The sequence below is a fragment of the Equus quagga genome, chromosome 1, assembly GCF_021613505.1.
Source record: "Equus quagga isolate Etosha38 chromosome 1, UCLA_HA_Equagga_1.0, whole genome shotgun sequence".
NCBI classification, from domain to species: domain Eukaryota; kingdom Metazoa; phylum Chordata; class Mammalia; order Perissodactyla; family Equidae; genus Equus; species Equus quagga.
The window spans coordinates 12,963,742-12,978,693 of NC_060267.1; the positions used below are offsets into that span (position 1 = coordinate 12,963,742).

The window sequence follows — 14,952 nt, forward strand, 5'->3', positions numbered from 1 at the left end:
ACCCTCGTTAGAGATCCCTGTCCTCATTTCAAACTTATATTTTGGCAGTGGAATAAACAAGAACCAGGCACATTTCACTGAGTCATTTTCTAAGTCTTGTTTATTATACCTTATGATACCTTAGAAAGAAAAAAAAAACAGATATTTTTTAGTGCATGAATGATATCCAGTGGTAAAAGGCCTAAGTAACTTTGCTCAGTAACGCGATGATATGCTGCCTGAGAGGTTAGAAGGAGGGTCGGAGGAAGGTAGGAGATGGGCAACAGAAATATTTCTCCTATATCTCAATTTGACAAATATAGTTGCTGAATGCGTCACAGTTCCCCTAGAGGGTTCCGTCGGGCAAACCAGGAGCCTAGTTCAGGTCTTCTTCCTTATGTTGGGTACTGTAACCCTGAGGCCTTAACTGCATTTGCTACTTAAATGGTCAGAGCTGACCCTGTCCCACTTCAGTACGATACCACCTCGCTTCACACAATAAAGCGAGTCTATGTACAATAAGCTGGGGTCTCCAGGGGAAACTTTTCGTAATTCACTACTGTAGGGAGATTTCAAACCTAGAGACACTAGTTTTGAAATGAAAATATTTGAGTCCCTACTAAGGTAATTAATTGATAAAGCCCTAAAATAATCCATGGAAGAATTATTAACATAAGCTCAGAATCAAGACAGTTCATGTCCTCTGGATTTAATATCGCACAGATAGATGCTCTCAGTGACAATGGCATCAGAAGAATTTTACCAGAAGTTACGGTAAAGAGAAGACTTTCTCTTTTCTCTGCTGTGAAGGCAGTAGACAAAAGTAGAAAAGTTGATCCTCTTCAAAATATAAAGAAGAGTGAAATTCAACAACAGATTATAACATGGAATATTTAAATAAATGAAGTTAATATCAAAGTGCTCTGAATTAGCAGTCAAAACCGAAAGGAAAATAGCTTTGTAGGTGTCTGGAAAACATGCTGTAAATAAATTCATTTAGAAACATTTATTGAACAGTTGACAATATATTTGGGCTGTGTTAGTTGTATCGTAAAACATACACACATTTCATGATGCACCCCCCAAATTAGTATTGTTTCTTAATTGTTAAAACAACAGGAAGCATTGTTTTCCGTGAGAACACGGTGGTGGTATGGGGATAAGAGATGGCAGAGTCATCAGACCTGCAGGAAATTTTCCAGAGGGCTTCAAGACGAAGCAGAAAACCAATGGAAGAATAGAAGTTACTCAGGTGAGTTGAAGACAGAGAGCAGATGTTTTGTGAGAAGTGTTTTCTAAAATACCTCTCACATAGAATGTGCTCAATAAATGTAGTCTATTACCTTTATTGAAAGGAACACCTTAAGAGGAGGAGGAAGAGAGAGAAGATCATGACTTTTATTTGTGGCACAGTGAATTTGAAGTTCATGTCAATGTTCAAATCAATATGCTAGGTTGCATCTCAGAATTAGAGAGGACTATTACAAAATGAAGAACCGGATTTAGAAATGACCACCTGAAAAATATTTCAAAACATAGGAATTGACAAAAATACAGAGGGACTATTAGTAGTGACAAGTGAAGAGAGAGGAAGAAAACACTAACAGACAGATAAAGGGGTCAGAGAAATATATCATCTGTGGTATCTATGAAGTTTATTTGTCGGAGCACTTCATGAAAGTATAAATGTAAACTGTGCGTAAATATAAGTATATTGTGCATTAAGAACTTCTCTATTCTGCATCACTGTGAATTATAAGTGATTACTTAGAGAAACCTTAGAAGGAGGCAGCGTCAAGAGGGGAGCTGAAGAAGTTGTGTTTGTGTGTGTGTGTGTGCGCGCGCGTGTGTGCATAATACAGTTTAGAGGTGTTCATGGGAGAAAATACATGTATGCAATAAACAAAAACAGAAGACAAAATTCTTTCATCATAAAGCTGGAACAGAGACTTCAATTGACTACAGGGTGTGCAAAGTGAGCTCAAGTTTTCTGACATATGTTAATACTTTAAAAAGGAATAAAGTTTCAAACAAACACATCAGAGAATTCTTGAAAGTCAAAGATATCTTTGGGGTTGGCTCTTTGGCAGAGTGGTTAAGTTCATGTGCTCAGGAGTCAGAGAGCCAGAGTTTTGCAAGTTCAGTTTTTTGGTGCCGAGATGGCACCACTCATCACACCATGTTGAGGTGGCATCCCACATAACACAACCAGAAGGACCTACAACTAGAATATACAACTATGTATGAGGGTGCTTTGGGGAGAAGAAGAAGACAAAAAGAAAAAGGATTGGCAACAGATGTTAGCTCAGCTGCCAATCTTTAAAAAAACATCTTTGCTCCTATGAAATGACAGACCCACAGGAGTCAAAAGTAGTCCTTTATAGAATGTGCATTTAAATTGTAAATAGTCTCTAAATAATAATAAATAGGAAAACCCTTAACATGATATATTTCATAGGTTCAAATAAGCTATAATAAACTCTCTCAATGTTACATGAAGATATGAAAGAAGTCAGGAGTCAGGAATGAGAAATGATACAGTAACAACATTCATCCTGCTGGGACTGACAGAAGACCCTCAACTGCAAGTTTTGGTTTTTACCTTTCTCTTTCTCTTCTACTTGCTGAGCATAACTGGGAACCTGACTATCATCTCTCTCATCTTCTTGGATTCCCACCTTAAAACAGCCATGTACTATTTCCTACAAAATTTCTCATTCTTGGAGATCTCATTCACATCTTCTTGTATTCCCAGATACTTGTATAACATAGCAACAGGTGACAAGGTCATTACCTACAATGCCTGCGTCAGCCAAGTGTTTTTCACTCATCTCTTTGGTGTAACCGAATTTTTTCTCCTGGCTACCATGTCCTATGACCGATATGTGGCCATCTGCAAACCCTTGCATTATGGAACCATCATGAATAACACAGCCTGCAGAAGACTTGTCTTTTCTTCTTGGGTAGCTGCTCTATTTATTATAACCCCCCCGCTTAGCCTAGGCTTAACTCTGGAATTTTGTGGTTCTAATACCATTGAGCACTTTATCTGTGATGCATCTCCCCTCTTGAAAATCTCTTGTTCAAATACTTGGTTCATGGAACAGACCGTTATAATCTCTGCTGTGCTGGCCCTCCTTATGACACTTACATGTGTAGTTCTGTCCTACATTTACATCATCCAGACAATTTTAGGATTCCCTTCTGCTCAGCAAAAGAAAAAAGCCTTTTCTACGTGTTCTTCCCACATGATTGTGGTTTCCATCACCTATGGCACCTGTATCTTCATCTATATCAAATCTTCTCCGGAAGAATCCGTGGCCATTAACAAGGGCGTGTCAGTGCTCACTACTTCCATTGCGCCAGTACTGAACCCTTTCATTTACACATTGAGGAACAAGCAAGTCAAGCAAGCCTTCAATAACTCAATCAAAAGGATGATATCTTCCAGAAATAAGAGAATGTGAAGTCAAATGAACATGCATGATGAAATTGTCGAATTTTCTAATGAAGTTAGCTTCCTCAGAACATGCTCATTTATCCTCATCTAGTGACATCTTCCTCACAAATCTCTTTTTGGATTTTCCATAAACAGGCATGTTAATAGCTTTTTAAAATTTAAATCCTGGCTTTACCTCCAAATTAGCAATATCAAAAAATAAAACACAACAAATAAAACAGAAGTATATCTACAAATTAGAAATATCAAAAGAGAAAAACAAAAGCTAATAAATTTCTACATTTTCTAGCAACAGAATACGTAATAGTTGCTATTGTTTCTTCCAATCCAAAGCTTTCAAATGATTTATTTAGTGATTCACTTAAATATGTATTGAGTACTTTCTTTGGAGCAGGTGCTGTTTTAGGCACTAAAAATAGATGGAAAAAACCAACAAAAACTTACTCCCCATGTACCCTCAGAGGTCAACAGAAACATTTCTATTTTAAAGAAAGCAAAATAGTTACTTTTAACTCAAACATTTTTTCATGAGAGAGAATTATAAACATTATAATTATGGGAAAACATCTAAAATACTGAAATAAAAATTTTAGGACTGGCAACATATGCACAATTGATAATAACCTAAAATTTTAAATGCTCTAAGCTTTCCTCAAAAAATACTTGAAGAAGGGAAGATGTTGAAAACAGTAAGTTTTCTGAGGAATTTAAATATTTTGATATTGCAAAAAACCTGCAGATGTAGACACATATATTGAAATGCCAAGACAGAATGTTGCTAAAATAAGCAAACACGTCAAAAATGGAAGTGAAAGAAATCAAGGAAATAAAAGCAACTAGATCTATGGGATCTTGGACACTTAGAAAAGTTTTCAGGTGGAATATGAAAAGCTGTACATAAAGGTACTGCATCTTTTGTGGTACAAATACATACCTTGGAAGAACAAAGACAGTCTACTACATTTCCTCCAGAAAAGGAAGCTCAAACAGTTCATCATCTGAAACTATTTCCCGCATCCCACCACACTCCAGCCTCCAGGAATCGGAACCTGCATTCCCCCTCTGTGTGCATGTGGAGTCTTTTCTATCTGCTATTTCCCTGTCAAAATATATTTTCCTCATTCTTTATTGGCTCATTCTTTTTTTCCTTCAGTTTTCAATTTAAAAGCCATTCGAGTTCCCCAAAAAGTTAAACATAAAACTATCTTATGATCCAGCAGTCCCAATTATGGGGATACACTCAAAAGAATTGAAATCAGGGCCTCAAAGAGATATCTGCACACCTACGTTTATTGCAGCACTGTTCACAATAGCTAATACGTAGAAACAAGCGAAATGTCTATTACTGATGAATGAGTAAATTAAATGTGGTTTATACATACAATGGAATACTCTTCAGTCTGAAAAAGTAAGGAAATTCTGCATCATGTGACAACACGAATGCACCTTGAAAACATTATCCTACATTAAATAAACCAGACACAGAAAGACAAGTAATTCATGATTCCACTTATATGAAGTATCTAAAGTAGTCAAATTCATAAAATTGAAATCTAGAATTGTGTTTAACAGGAGCCTGAGAAGGTTACGATGAATGGGGAGTTATTAACAAACAAGCACGAAATTTCAGTTAAGTAAGGTGAGTAAACTCTAGAGATCTGCTTCACAACATTGTACCTGTAGTCAACAATAATGAATTTTGAACTTAAAATTTGTCAAGATCTCATGTTGTGTTCTTACCATAATAAAACTTTTAAAAATACACATGCATTTTTCAGATTAAAAAAAGAAACAAACCTTCATAAATACGATTTCCTATGAAAGCCTAAATCTAAAGCTACATACAAGTTAACATTCCTTTACTTGATTACTAAGTCATCATTTAGCAATACCTATTGTTACTAAAAAGAACCATTCCTTTGAAGTTTCACATTTCTATAACATCCTTAAAACATGTCCATGCTTCACCCTTGAAAAAATTTATGAAAAGAGCATCAGAATATCTACTGCATATTTGGTGAAAAACAAAATAAGCTCAGAAAACAACACGTTACTCATAATTACAACACTAATACTGTTCTCATGAACAATGAAGATCTAGCAGCCTGTGATATTGTGATTTATAAGAAATATCTATTTCGTCTTTGTCCAGTTCCTGGCACAGAGCTCCTAAGATCTTGGGAATTTCCAAGTTGATGAGAACAATAAAAGTGTTTTTTGTTTCATTAATAAGGTGACTTGGGAGTTTCCTAGGTAACTTCAGGGTGGAGGCTGGTTGCCAGAGGAACCAACCTTTGATTCGAGGGTTTGAACCTCCAGTCCCCCTCCCACCTCCTCAGGAAGAGAGAAGGGCTGGAGAGTAGATTCAATCACCAATAGCCAATGATTTAATGAATATTGCCTATGTAATGAAGCTTCCATGAACATCTGAAAGGACAGAGTTCAGAGCTTCTGGGTTGCTGAACACATAGCGGTGTGGGGAGAGTGGTGCATTTGGAGAGGCTATGGAAGCTCTCTGGCCCTTCCCACAGACCTTGCACTATGCATCTCTTCCATCTGCCTGTTCCTGAGTTATATGCTTTTATAATAAACTGGTAATCTAGTAAATAAAATGTTTCTCTACATTCTGAGTCATTCTACCAAATTAATCAAACCCAAGGAGGGGGAGTCGATGAAACCTCAACCTATAGCCGATGGGTTAGAAGCACAGATGATGACCTGGACTTGGCCTTGAACTCTGAAATGAGAAGGGGGAAGTCTTGTAGGACTGAGCCCTTAACCTGTGGGATCTGATACCATCTTGAGGCAGATAGTATCAGAATTGAGTTGAATTATAGGACACCCAGCCAATGTCAGAGGATTGCTTTGTGTGGAAACAAAACACACATCAGAGCTGATGTCAAAATCGTAAGCTGGAAAACAATGTCAATTCTACTGGGAATTCTTTACTGCCCAATCCCACATGCCCCCAAACACCAAGAATCACCATGCAGTAAAATTCTATATCTCCCCTCTCATAATATTTTCTCTTTTTCTATCTATATCCTTTAGTGTATTGTAAATATTGAAGTCAGAGACTTGTTAATATTGTTCCCTTAAGTATGAATAGTGCCTGCCCTTTCACATATGTTGATGCCTTTCTCAACCTCAAAAACATCAAAACCGGTTGAATCATTATTTGTAACAGAAAAATTTTTTAAAAAGCTTTCAACCAAAAAAAGAGAAAAGAATTAAATGTGTCAAATGTTTGAAATCATAGATGGGTTTTGGTTATAACATAAATACGCTTATTCCATTTTTATCTTTGTATGACGGTCTGAGTGAAAATGTAGTTGAAATTTATTAACACACTTATATGCACCTGTCACTTTATATGTTATTAGTAATCTTCCAAATATCACCAGACGAAATCTCCTTTCTTACCCTCTTTCATACAAGATAGGACAACTACCTAATTTATACAGGATACTTAATGGCTCACTGTACCAGACTTCCAAAGTAATAATATTGCATAATAATCAGCTTTATTGTCTCTGAAAAGTCTCAACTGTTACAGCAGCTTTTGTATTTAAAGACTTGATAAGTTCCAGCTCCTTTGATCTCTTGCTGTATCATACCTTTTTGTTACCATCTACCATATTTCTAAGATGTCTCACCACCGTGACCACATTCCAAGCAGAAAGAGGGGAAGCAAGACAGAATATGCAAATGCCTTTTTTCTTTTAAGCTATATCCTAGATTTGCAGAGATCATGTCCACTCCCATTATATTGACTAGAATATAGTCACTTGGTCAGCTTCAAGGGAGTTTCAAAAATTAACATTGAGGCCATAATTTCTAAATTCAGATCCTGCTACCATTCTTACTAGCTGTGAGATTTTTATCAAGTTAGTTAACATTTTTTAAGCTTTGGGTATTTAGTCCATTTTTAAAAACCAGCTTTGTTAATATATAACTTATGTATGATACAGTTCACCCATTTAGAGTGTACAATTCAATGATATTTTTGGTACATTTATAAAGTTGTGCATGCTTCACCATCATTGAACTTTAGAACACTTTCTTCACTTCACAAGGGACCTTGTACCCACTAGCAGTCACTCTCCACTCATCTCTCCCTACATTTCTTCCCAGCCTTAGGAACCACTAGTATATTTTCTTTCTCTATGGATTTGCCCATTCTGAACTTTTCATATAAATAGAATGATACAATATGTCATCTTGTATAACTGGATAATTGGTTCCTTTCCAGTCCATTTATTTTAATGTAAAGGTTTTTTTTTAGACCTGCCATGTTGTTAGGTGCTTTCATTTTGTTCCAATTTTTGTGCTTTGTCTTTTATCTTTGAAATCTCACTATTAATTTGTACGTTATACAGTCTATTCTTTTTTATATACACTTTGTGTTTCCTCCAGAGTTAAAACTACTTGGTTATCTTTCTAATCTTCTAAGCTACTTTTTGTAGGTTTCCATAATGTGATTATTTTTTATCTTGTCTTCTGTATCTTTGAAAATAGTCGACATGAATTGTTGAAGTCTATACCTTGTATTTCCATTATCCAAGCTACTATGGGTTTGTTTCACTCACATGGATTCTTTCCTTCTCATATGGATGAGATTTTGAGGGCATTAAGCTAAGTGAAATAAATCAAACAGAGAAAGACAAATACTGTGTGATCTCACTTGTATATGGAATCTAAAAAAAAAAAAACCAAACAAATTCATAGATACAGAGAACAGATTGGTGGGTGCAAGAGGCAGGGTGGGGGTGGGCAAAATGGGTGAAGGTGGTCAAAAGGTACAAACTTCCAGTTATGAAATAAATAAGTCATGGGGATGAAACGTACAGCATGGTGACTGTAGTTAGTAATACTACATTGTATGTTTGCAAGTTGCCAAGAGAGCAGATCTTAAAAGTTCTCATCACAAGAAAGCAAACTGTATCTGTATGGTGACGTATGCTAACTAGACTTGACGGTGATCATTTTGCAGTGTACACAAATACCAAATTATTACATTGTACAACTCAAACCAATATAATGATATATATCAATTCTATCTCATTTTGTTTTAATTTTTAAGAATAAATAGGCTGAGAATGCCAGTACTAGTACTGACTTGGTGCAGCTGGAAATTTCACACACTGTTTCCGAGAATGCAAACTATACAACTATTTTGAAACTGTTTGTCTGTCAAACATAAACTTTCCCTTGATCCAACAATTGAGAACCAGGGATTTACCTGCGAGACTTGAAAACACGTGTCTATGCACAATATTGTAGATGAGTGTTCGTAACCATTTTGTTCACAATAATTCAAACAAGATGTATTCAAAATTACCATCTATTGTTGAATAAAGAAACAAATTGTGATATGTCTAAATCATGGGATATTTCTTAGTAATACAATTGAACTACTGATACATGCAATAGTAAAGATGAATATTAAAAAAACTTATAAGGGAAGAACGCCATGAATGAGTCCATTCATATGAAACACAAGAAAAAGACAAATCAAATCTAACCTAAAATGGTAGAAAACGAATCACTGGTTGCCTGGGAACCGAGGGTTTTACTAGGAAGAGACATAAAGGAGCTTGTAGGAAGATGGAAATGTTCAATGTATTTGCAGTGGTGATAATAATTTGAGAGGTGTATATATTTGTAAAAACTCATTAACTCAAATGACAAAAACAGTCCATTCATTGTATGTAAATTTTACTTCAATAAATCTGCAATGCAGGCTTGACCCAAATTAGTCCATTAATGGATGAAAGTAATAAATGTTTAAAAGAAAAGAAGATGCACATTCTTGCCATGAGTGTATGCACAGGGACATTCTTGTACACTTGACTTGAAAGAACACATTAATTATTACTTATTATAACACTAGTACATTATAGTTCTCAATATAAAAATAAATATTCTGAAGAAATTTCACTTCTGTTAATTATTCTGACAATGTATAAAAATATTTTCACAAGGATTCTTCTCATATTTTTTTATAATTGTAAAAAATATAAAAGATGCTAAGATGATTTAAGGGAAGTGGAAGCAGCTTAATTATTCATAGAGTGATATTTTACAATGATGAAACTTCGGAAACAGCATACGTTTGCAACAGTGGTAAATTTTGGTTTAAACTCTTACAGCTACATCAATAGTGGAGTGAAATAAAGTAGACTTCAAAGGAAGCATGTCAGTAGCTACTGAGATATAAGTAGGTTCTCACGCATCTGAGAGGAGAATAGTTGTAACAATCTGTACATCCCAATTGAGAAGTATTTTTCATTTAATGTCTGTGCATCTGTAATTATTACGTGTGCCATGCAGGGATGTATTTGCAGGAGGAAAGTGTGGAAGGATATGCTCCAAAGTATTTCCTCTTGCTACCTCTATTTTAAGTCTTTTTCTTTGTTTTTATTTCACTTCAATTTTTTTTGTTGCATATAATCAAAGGTCTTAATATATAGTTTATTCATTTTATAACAAACTGAAGAAGCAGAGAGGGAGATCTGTCATCTTTTAACTACTTTACATGCTAAGAATTTGTTGAAAGAAGCTGGACTAGATTTCACTTTTAATTAGAGTCATTGTTGTCCTACCAGTCTCTTTAAACTGATTCTGTTGCTTTCCCTGTTTCTAAAGGCCATGTCCTCACTGCTATCATGTTAGGGTTTTTTGGGGGGTTTTGTTACCGAAAGGTCAGATGATCAAAGATGATTACACAGAAGATGCATTAGATATTTCTGAACCTGGGTCACCAAGGACTCTTTTGTTTATTAACTTTGTTGCAGATTCGGCAAATCAAAAAATTATAAAGCTTGAAAATGGAAAATCTTCTCTCTGAGCAAAATAGTACCATCAACTCTTCCAAAGCTGCCAGAAGTTCCTATGAACCTGCTTTTCCCTTCAATAATTACAAGTCAAGTTAAAAAAAATTACTACCTAGGCTTGTGATAGCACGGCATCTATTGGGGAGAAGCTGAGGCAACTGACCGAAGATAAAAATCTCAAAGAAATTTTGCATTCCTGAGCTGCTCTTACTGTGGGAGTCACCAGATTCAATTAGTAGTGACCAAAAATTCTCATGCTGGTTTTCAACATTGTATCCCTTTCAAGTAGTAGCTATAAGAAGAGTTGTAGTTAAACAACTGGCAGAGAGAGGCAGTGATCAACTGCCAGAGTGTAAGTGTTATAAATTCTGTCATTTCAGTTACATTTCCTTTTTTGAAACTTGTGTCCTATTTGCCTCTAATAAATGAATCTCTCCTCACTGGATAAAATTTATCAATGGAAGTCCTAATGTGGGTATTAATTAAACATCATATTTAGAGTGCTTTAATCTTGGATAGTGTGTAATCATTGATAAGATTATTTTAAGTTACAATAAGAGGTCATCTAAAAGTAGCAGAATTTGAAGGCCTTGATGAAGTAACATACTTCCCACACACAAATTCTTGGGAACTAAAAATTTAAAACCAATGGTTGAGTATGTGGATTCCCAGCAAAATTGGAGACTGGGGACAGAGGTGGAATGGGGAAACATGGAACACTTGAGGGAAGATTACTCCAGATGGATAATCGAAGTAAGGTGTTTATTTCCATATCTAGTATATAGCAAATGTTCAGTAAATATAACATAGTAGTTTGAATATAAAAAACACAGGAGGAGAAAGAGTATAGGAGTGTGGAAAACAGAGAGTCTCATTTTGGGCAGTTTGTGTTTGGAGTGCATCTGACTATATAGAAGATTGAATACACATTCTTCTTAAGTGCACAGGAATCATTCTCAAAGATAGGCCATATGCTGGGAAACAAGGCAAGCCTCAGTAAATCTAAGAAGCTTGAAATCATCCCAACCATCTTTTCTGAACACAGTGCTACGAAGCTGGAAATCAACTGCAAGAAAAAAATTGGGAATGTCAGAAATACATGGAGACTAAACAACATGCTATTAAACAACCATTGGATCAATGAGGAAATCAAAGGGGAAATTTAAAAATACCTAGAGACAAATGAAAATGAAAATGCAACATACCAATTATTATAGGATGCAGCAAAAGTGGTCATAAGATGGAAATTCATAGTAATACAGGCCCACCTCAACAAACAAGAAAAATCCCAGATGAGTAATGTTAAAATACTCCTAACAGAACTAGAAAAAGAACAAACACAGCCCAAAGTCAGCAGAAAGAGGGAAATAATAAAAATCAGAGCAGAAACAAATGAAATAGACACTGAAAAAACAGTAGGAGGCATTAATGAAACTAAGAACTGGTTCTTTGAGAAGATAAACAAAACTGACAAACCCTTACACAGACTCACCAAGAAAAAAAAGAGAAGGCTCAAATAAATAAAATTAGAACTGAAAGAGAAGAAGAAATGACAACAGATACTACAGAAATACAAGGATTATGAGAGAATATTATGAAAAACTATATGCCCACAGATTGAATAACCTAGAAGAAATGGATAAATTCTTAGACTCACACAACCTCCCAAAACTGAATCAGGAAGAAAAAGAGAATCTGAATAGATCAACTACAAGTAAAAAGATTGAAACAGTAATCAAAAACCATCCACAAAACAAAAGTCCAGGACCAGACGGCTTCTCTGGAGAATTCTAAAAAACGTTCAAAGAAGATTTAATACCTATCCTTCTGAAATTATTCCAAAATATAGAAGATGATGGAATGCTTCCTAACTCATTCTATGAGGTCAACATTAACCTGATACCAAAATCAGACAAGGACAAGACAAAGAAGGAAAATTACAGGCCAATATTGCTGATAAACATAGATGCAAAAACCCTCCACAAAATATTGGCAAATCGAATATAGCAATACATTAAAAGGATCATACACCATGATCAAGTGGGATTTATTCCAAGGATGCAGGGATCGTTCAACATCTCAAAATCAATTAATGTGATACACCACAATAACAAAATGGGAAATAAGAATCACATGATCATCTAAATAATGCAGAGAAAGCATTTGACAAGATCCAACATCCATTTATGATAAAAAAAACTCTCAATAAAATGGGTATAGAAGGAAAGTACCTCAACATAATAAAGGCCATATGTAACAAACCAACAGCCAGCATCATACTTAATGGTGAAAAACTGAAAGCCATCCCTCAGAGAACAGGAACACGAGAAGGGTGACCATTCTCACCACTCTTATTCAGCATAGTAGTGGAGGTTTTGACCAGACCAATTAGGCAAGAAGATAAATAAAAGGAATCCAAATTGGAAAGGAAGAAGTGAAATTCTTGCTGTTTGTAGATGACATGATTTTATATATAGAATACCCTAAAGAATCCATCAGAAAACTATTAGAAATAATCAACAACTACAGCAAGATTGCAGGGTACAAAATCAATTTTAAAAAATCAGTTGCATTTCTATACACTAAAAACAAACTAGCAGAATGAGAAATCAAGGATGCAATTGCATTTACAATAGCAGCAAAAAGAATAAAATATCTAGGAATAAACTTTACCAAAAAGGTCAAAGACACTGAAAAATATAAGACATTATTGAAAAAAATTGAAGAAGACATAAAGAAATGGAAAGATATTCCATGCTCACGGGTCAGAAGGATAAACATAGTTAAAATAGCCATACTTCCTAAAGCAATCTGGAGGCATCACAATCCCTGACTTCAAAATATACTACAAAGCTATAGTAATGAAAACAGCATGGTACTTGCACAAAAACAGACACACTGATCACAGGAACAGAATTGAAAGCCCAGAAATAAAACCACACATCTCTGGACAGTTAATTTTTGACAAAGGAGTCAAGAACATACAATGGAGAAAGGAATGCGTCTTTGATAAATGGTTTTGGGAAAACTGGACAGCTACATGCAAAAGAATGAAAGTAGACCGTTATCTTGCACCATACACAAAAATTAACTCAAAATGGATTAAAGACTTGAATGTAAGACCTGAAACCATAAAAATCCTAAAATAAAGTATAGGCTATTTGACATTGATCTTAGCAGCATCTTTTCAAATACCACATCTAACCAGGCAAGGGAAACAAAAGAAAAAGTTAATAAATGGTAATACATCACACTAAAAAGCTTCTGCAAAGCAAAGGAAAACGTGAACAATGCAAAAAGACAACCCACCAACTGGGAGAAAATATTTGCAAAGCATTTACCCGACAAGGGGTCGATCTATAAAATATATGAAGAACTTACACAACTCAACAATAACAAAAAAACGACCTGATCTAAAAATGGGCAGAGGATATGAACAGATATTTTTCCAGAGAAGATACACAGATGGCCAACAGACACACGAAATGATGCTCAACATCACTAATTATTAGGGAAATACAAATCAAAACCACAATGAAATATCACCTTACACAGGTCAGAATGACTATAATTACCAAGAGAAACAAACAACAAATGTTGGAGAGGATGTGGAGAAAAGGAGATTCACATACACTGCTGGTAGGAATGCAATCTGGTGCAGACATTATGGAAAAAAGTATGGAGATTTCTCAAAAAATTAACAATAGAAATGTCATATTGTCTATCTATCCTACCGCTGGATATTTATCCAAAGAACTTGAAATCAATGATCAAAGTGATTTATGCACCCCAATGTTCATTGCAGCGTTATTCACAATAGCCAAGATGTAGAAACAACACAAGTGCCCTTCTACAGATGAATGGATAAAGAAGATGTGGTATTTATATATAATGGCATACTACTCAGACATAAAAATGACAAAATCATGCCATTTGCAACAACATGGATGGAGCTTGAGGGTATTATGTTAAGTGAAATAGGTCAGACAGAGAAAGACAAATACCACATGACTTCACTCATATGTGGGAGATACAAACACATTACCAGAGGGGGAGAGGGTTGGGGGTGGGCAAAAGGGGTAAAAGGGCACATATGTACAGTGACAGACAAAAATTAGACTACTGGTGGTGAGCACAGTAGAGTCTATTCAGCAACTGATAAATGATAATGTACACCCCAAATTATACAATGTTATAAACCACTATGATCTCAATAAAATCACTGGGAAAAAATGACGCTTATGAAATATCATATTCCCAAGAGCATAATGCTCTATCTGTCATCATTGAACTATTTTCTTGACTAAGTAATCGATTTTGTCATTTCTTTCAAATAGTCATTTTTGTCCAAAAACATATGATCCCAGCCATAAACGTCCCATTTATGTGCCAAGTTCTGGAAAAGCACCTAATATGCAAACTCGTACAGAGCCTCACTGAAAACATTTATTTCATACAATAAGATCTGTGCAAAATATAACATTGGAAATTCTGCATTTCAAAAGCTGATAAAGGAACACGTTTATAGAACAGAATTTCTAGCCAGAAATGATAGCATGGAAAGAGGCCCAAAATGGGCTAAAATAACTAATATAATACATACAGAATAAGACAAAGTAAACCAAGATGAAAAGGGGACATTTGTATGCATTTACGTTCATATTTTTTAGAATTTTC

The 14,952-nt window shown here is 35.2% G+C and overlaps 1 protein-coding gene across 1 annotated transcript; it reads left to right on the plus strand.

The window, feature by feature from the left end:
* Positions 1-2,501: 2,501 nt before the first annotated feature.
* LOC124252179 (olfactory receptor 6C2-like) lies at positions 2,502-3,446 on the plus strand. The gene has a single exon (XM_046685437.1). It carries the CDS (start codon positions 2,505-2,507, stop codon positions 3,444-3,446), a length of 942 nt encoding a protein of 313 aa, XP_046541393.1. The 5' UTR covers positions 2,502-2,504.
* Positions 3,447-14,952: the final 11,506 nt, after the last annotated feature.

Bases quoted from the DNA above. Each gene is read 5' to 3' on its own strand.
- LOC124252179 (XM_046685437.1), top strand. From the start codon at position 2,505: ATGAGAAATGATACAGTAACAACATTCATCCTGCTGGGACTGACAGAA.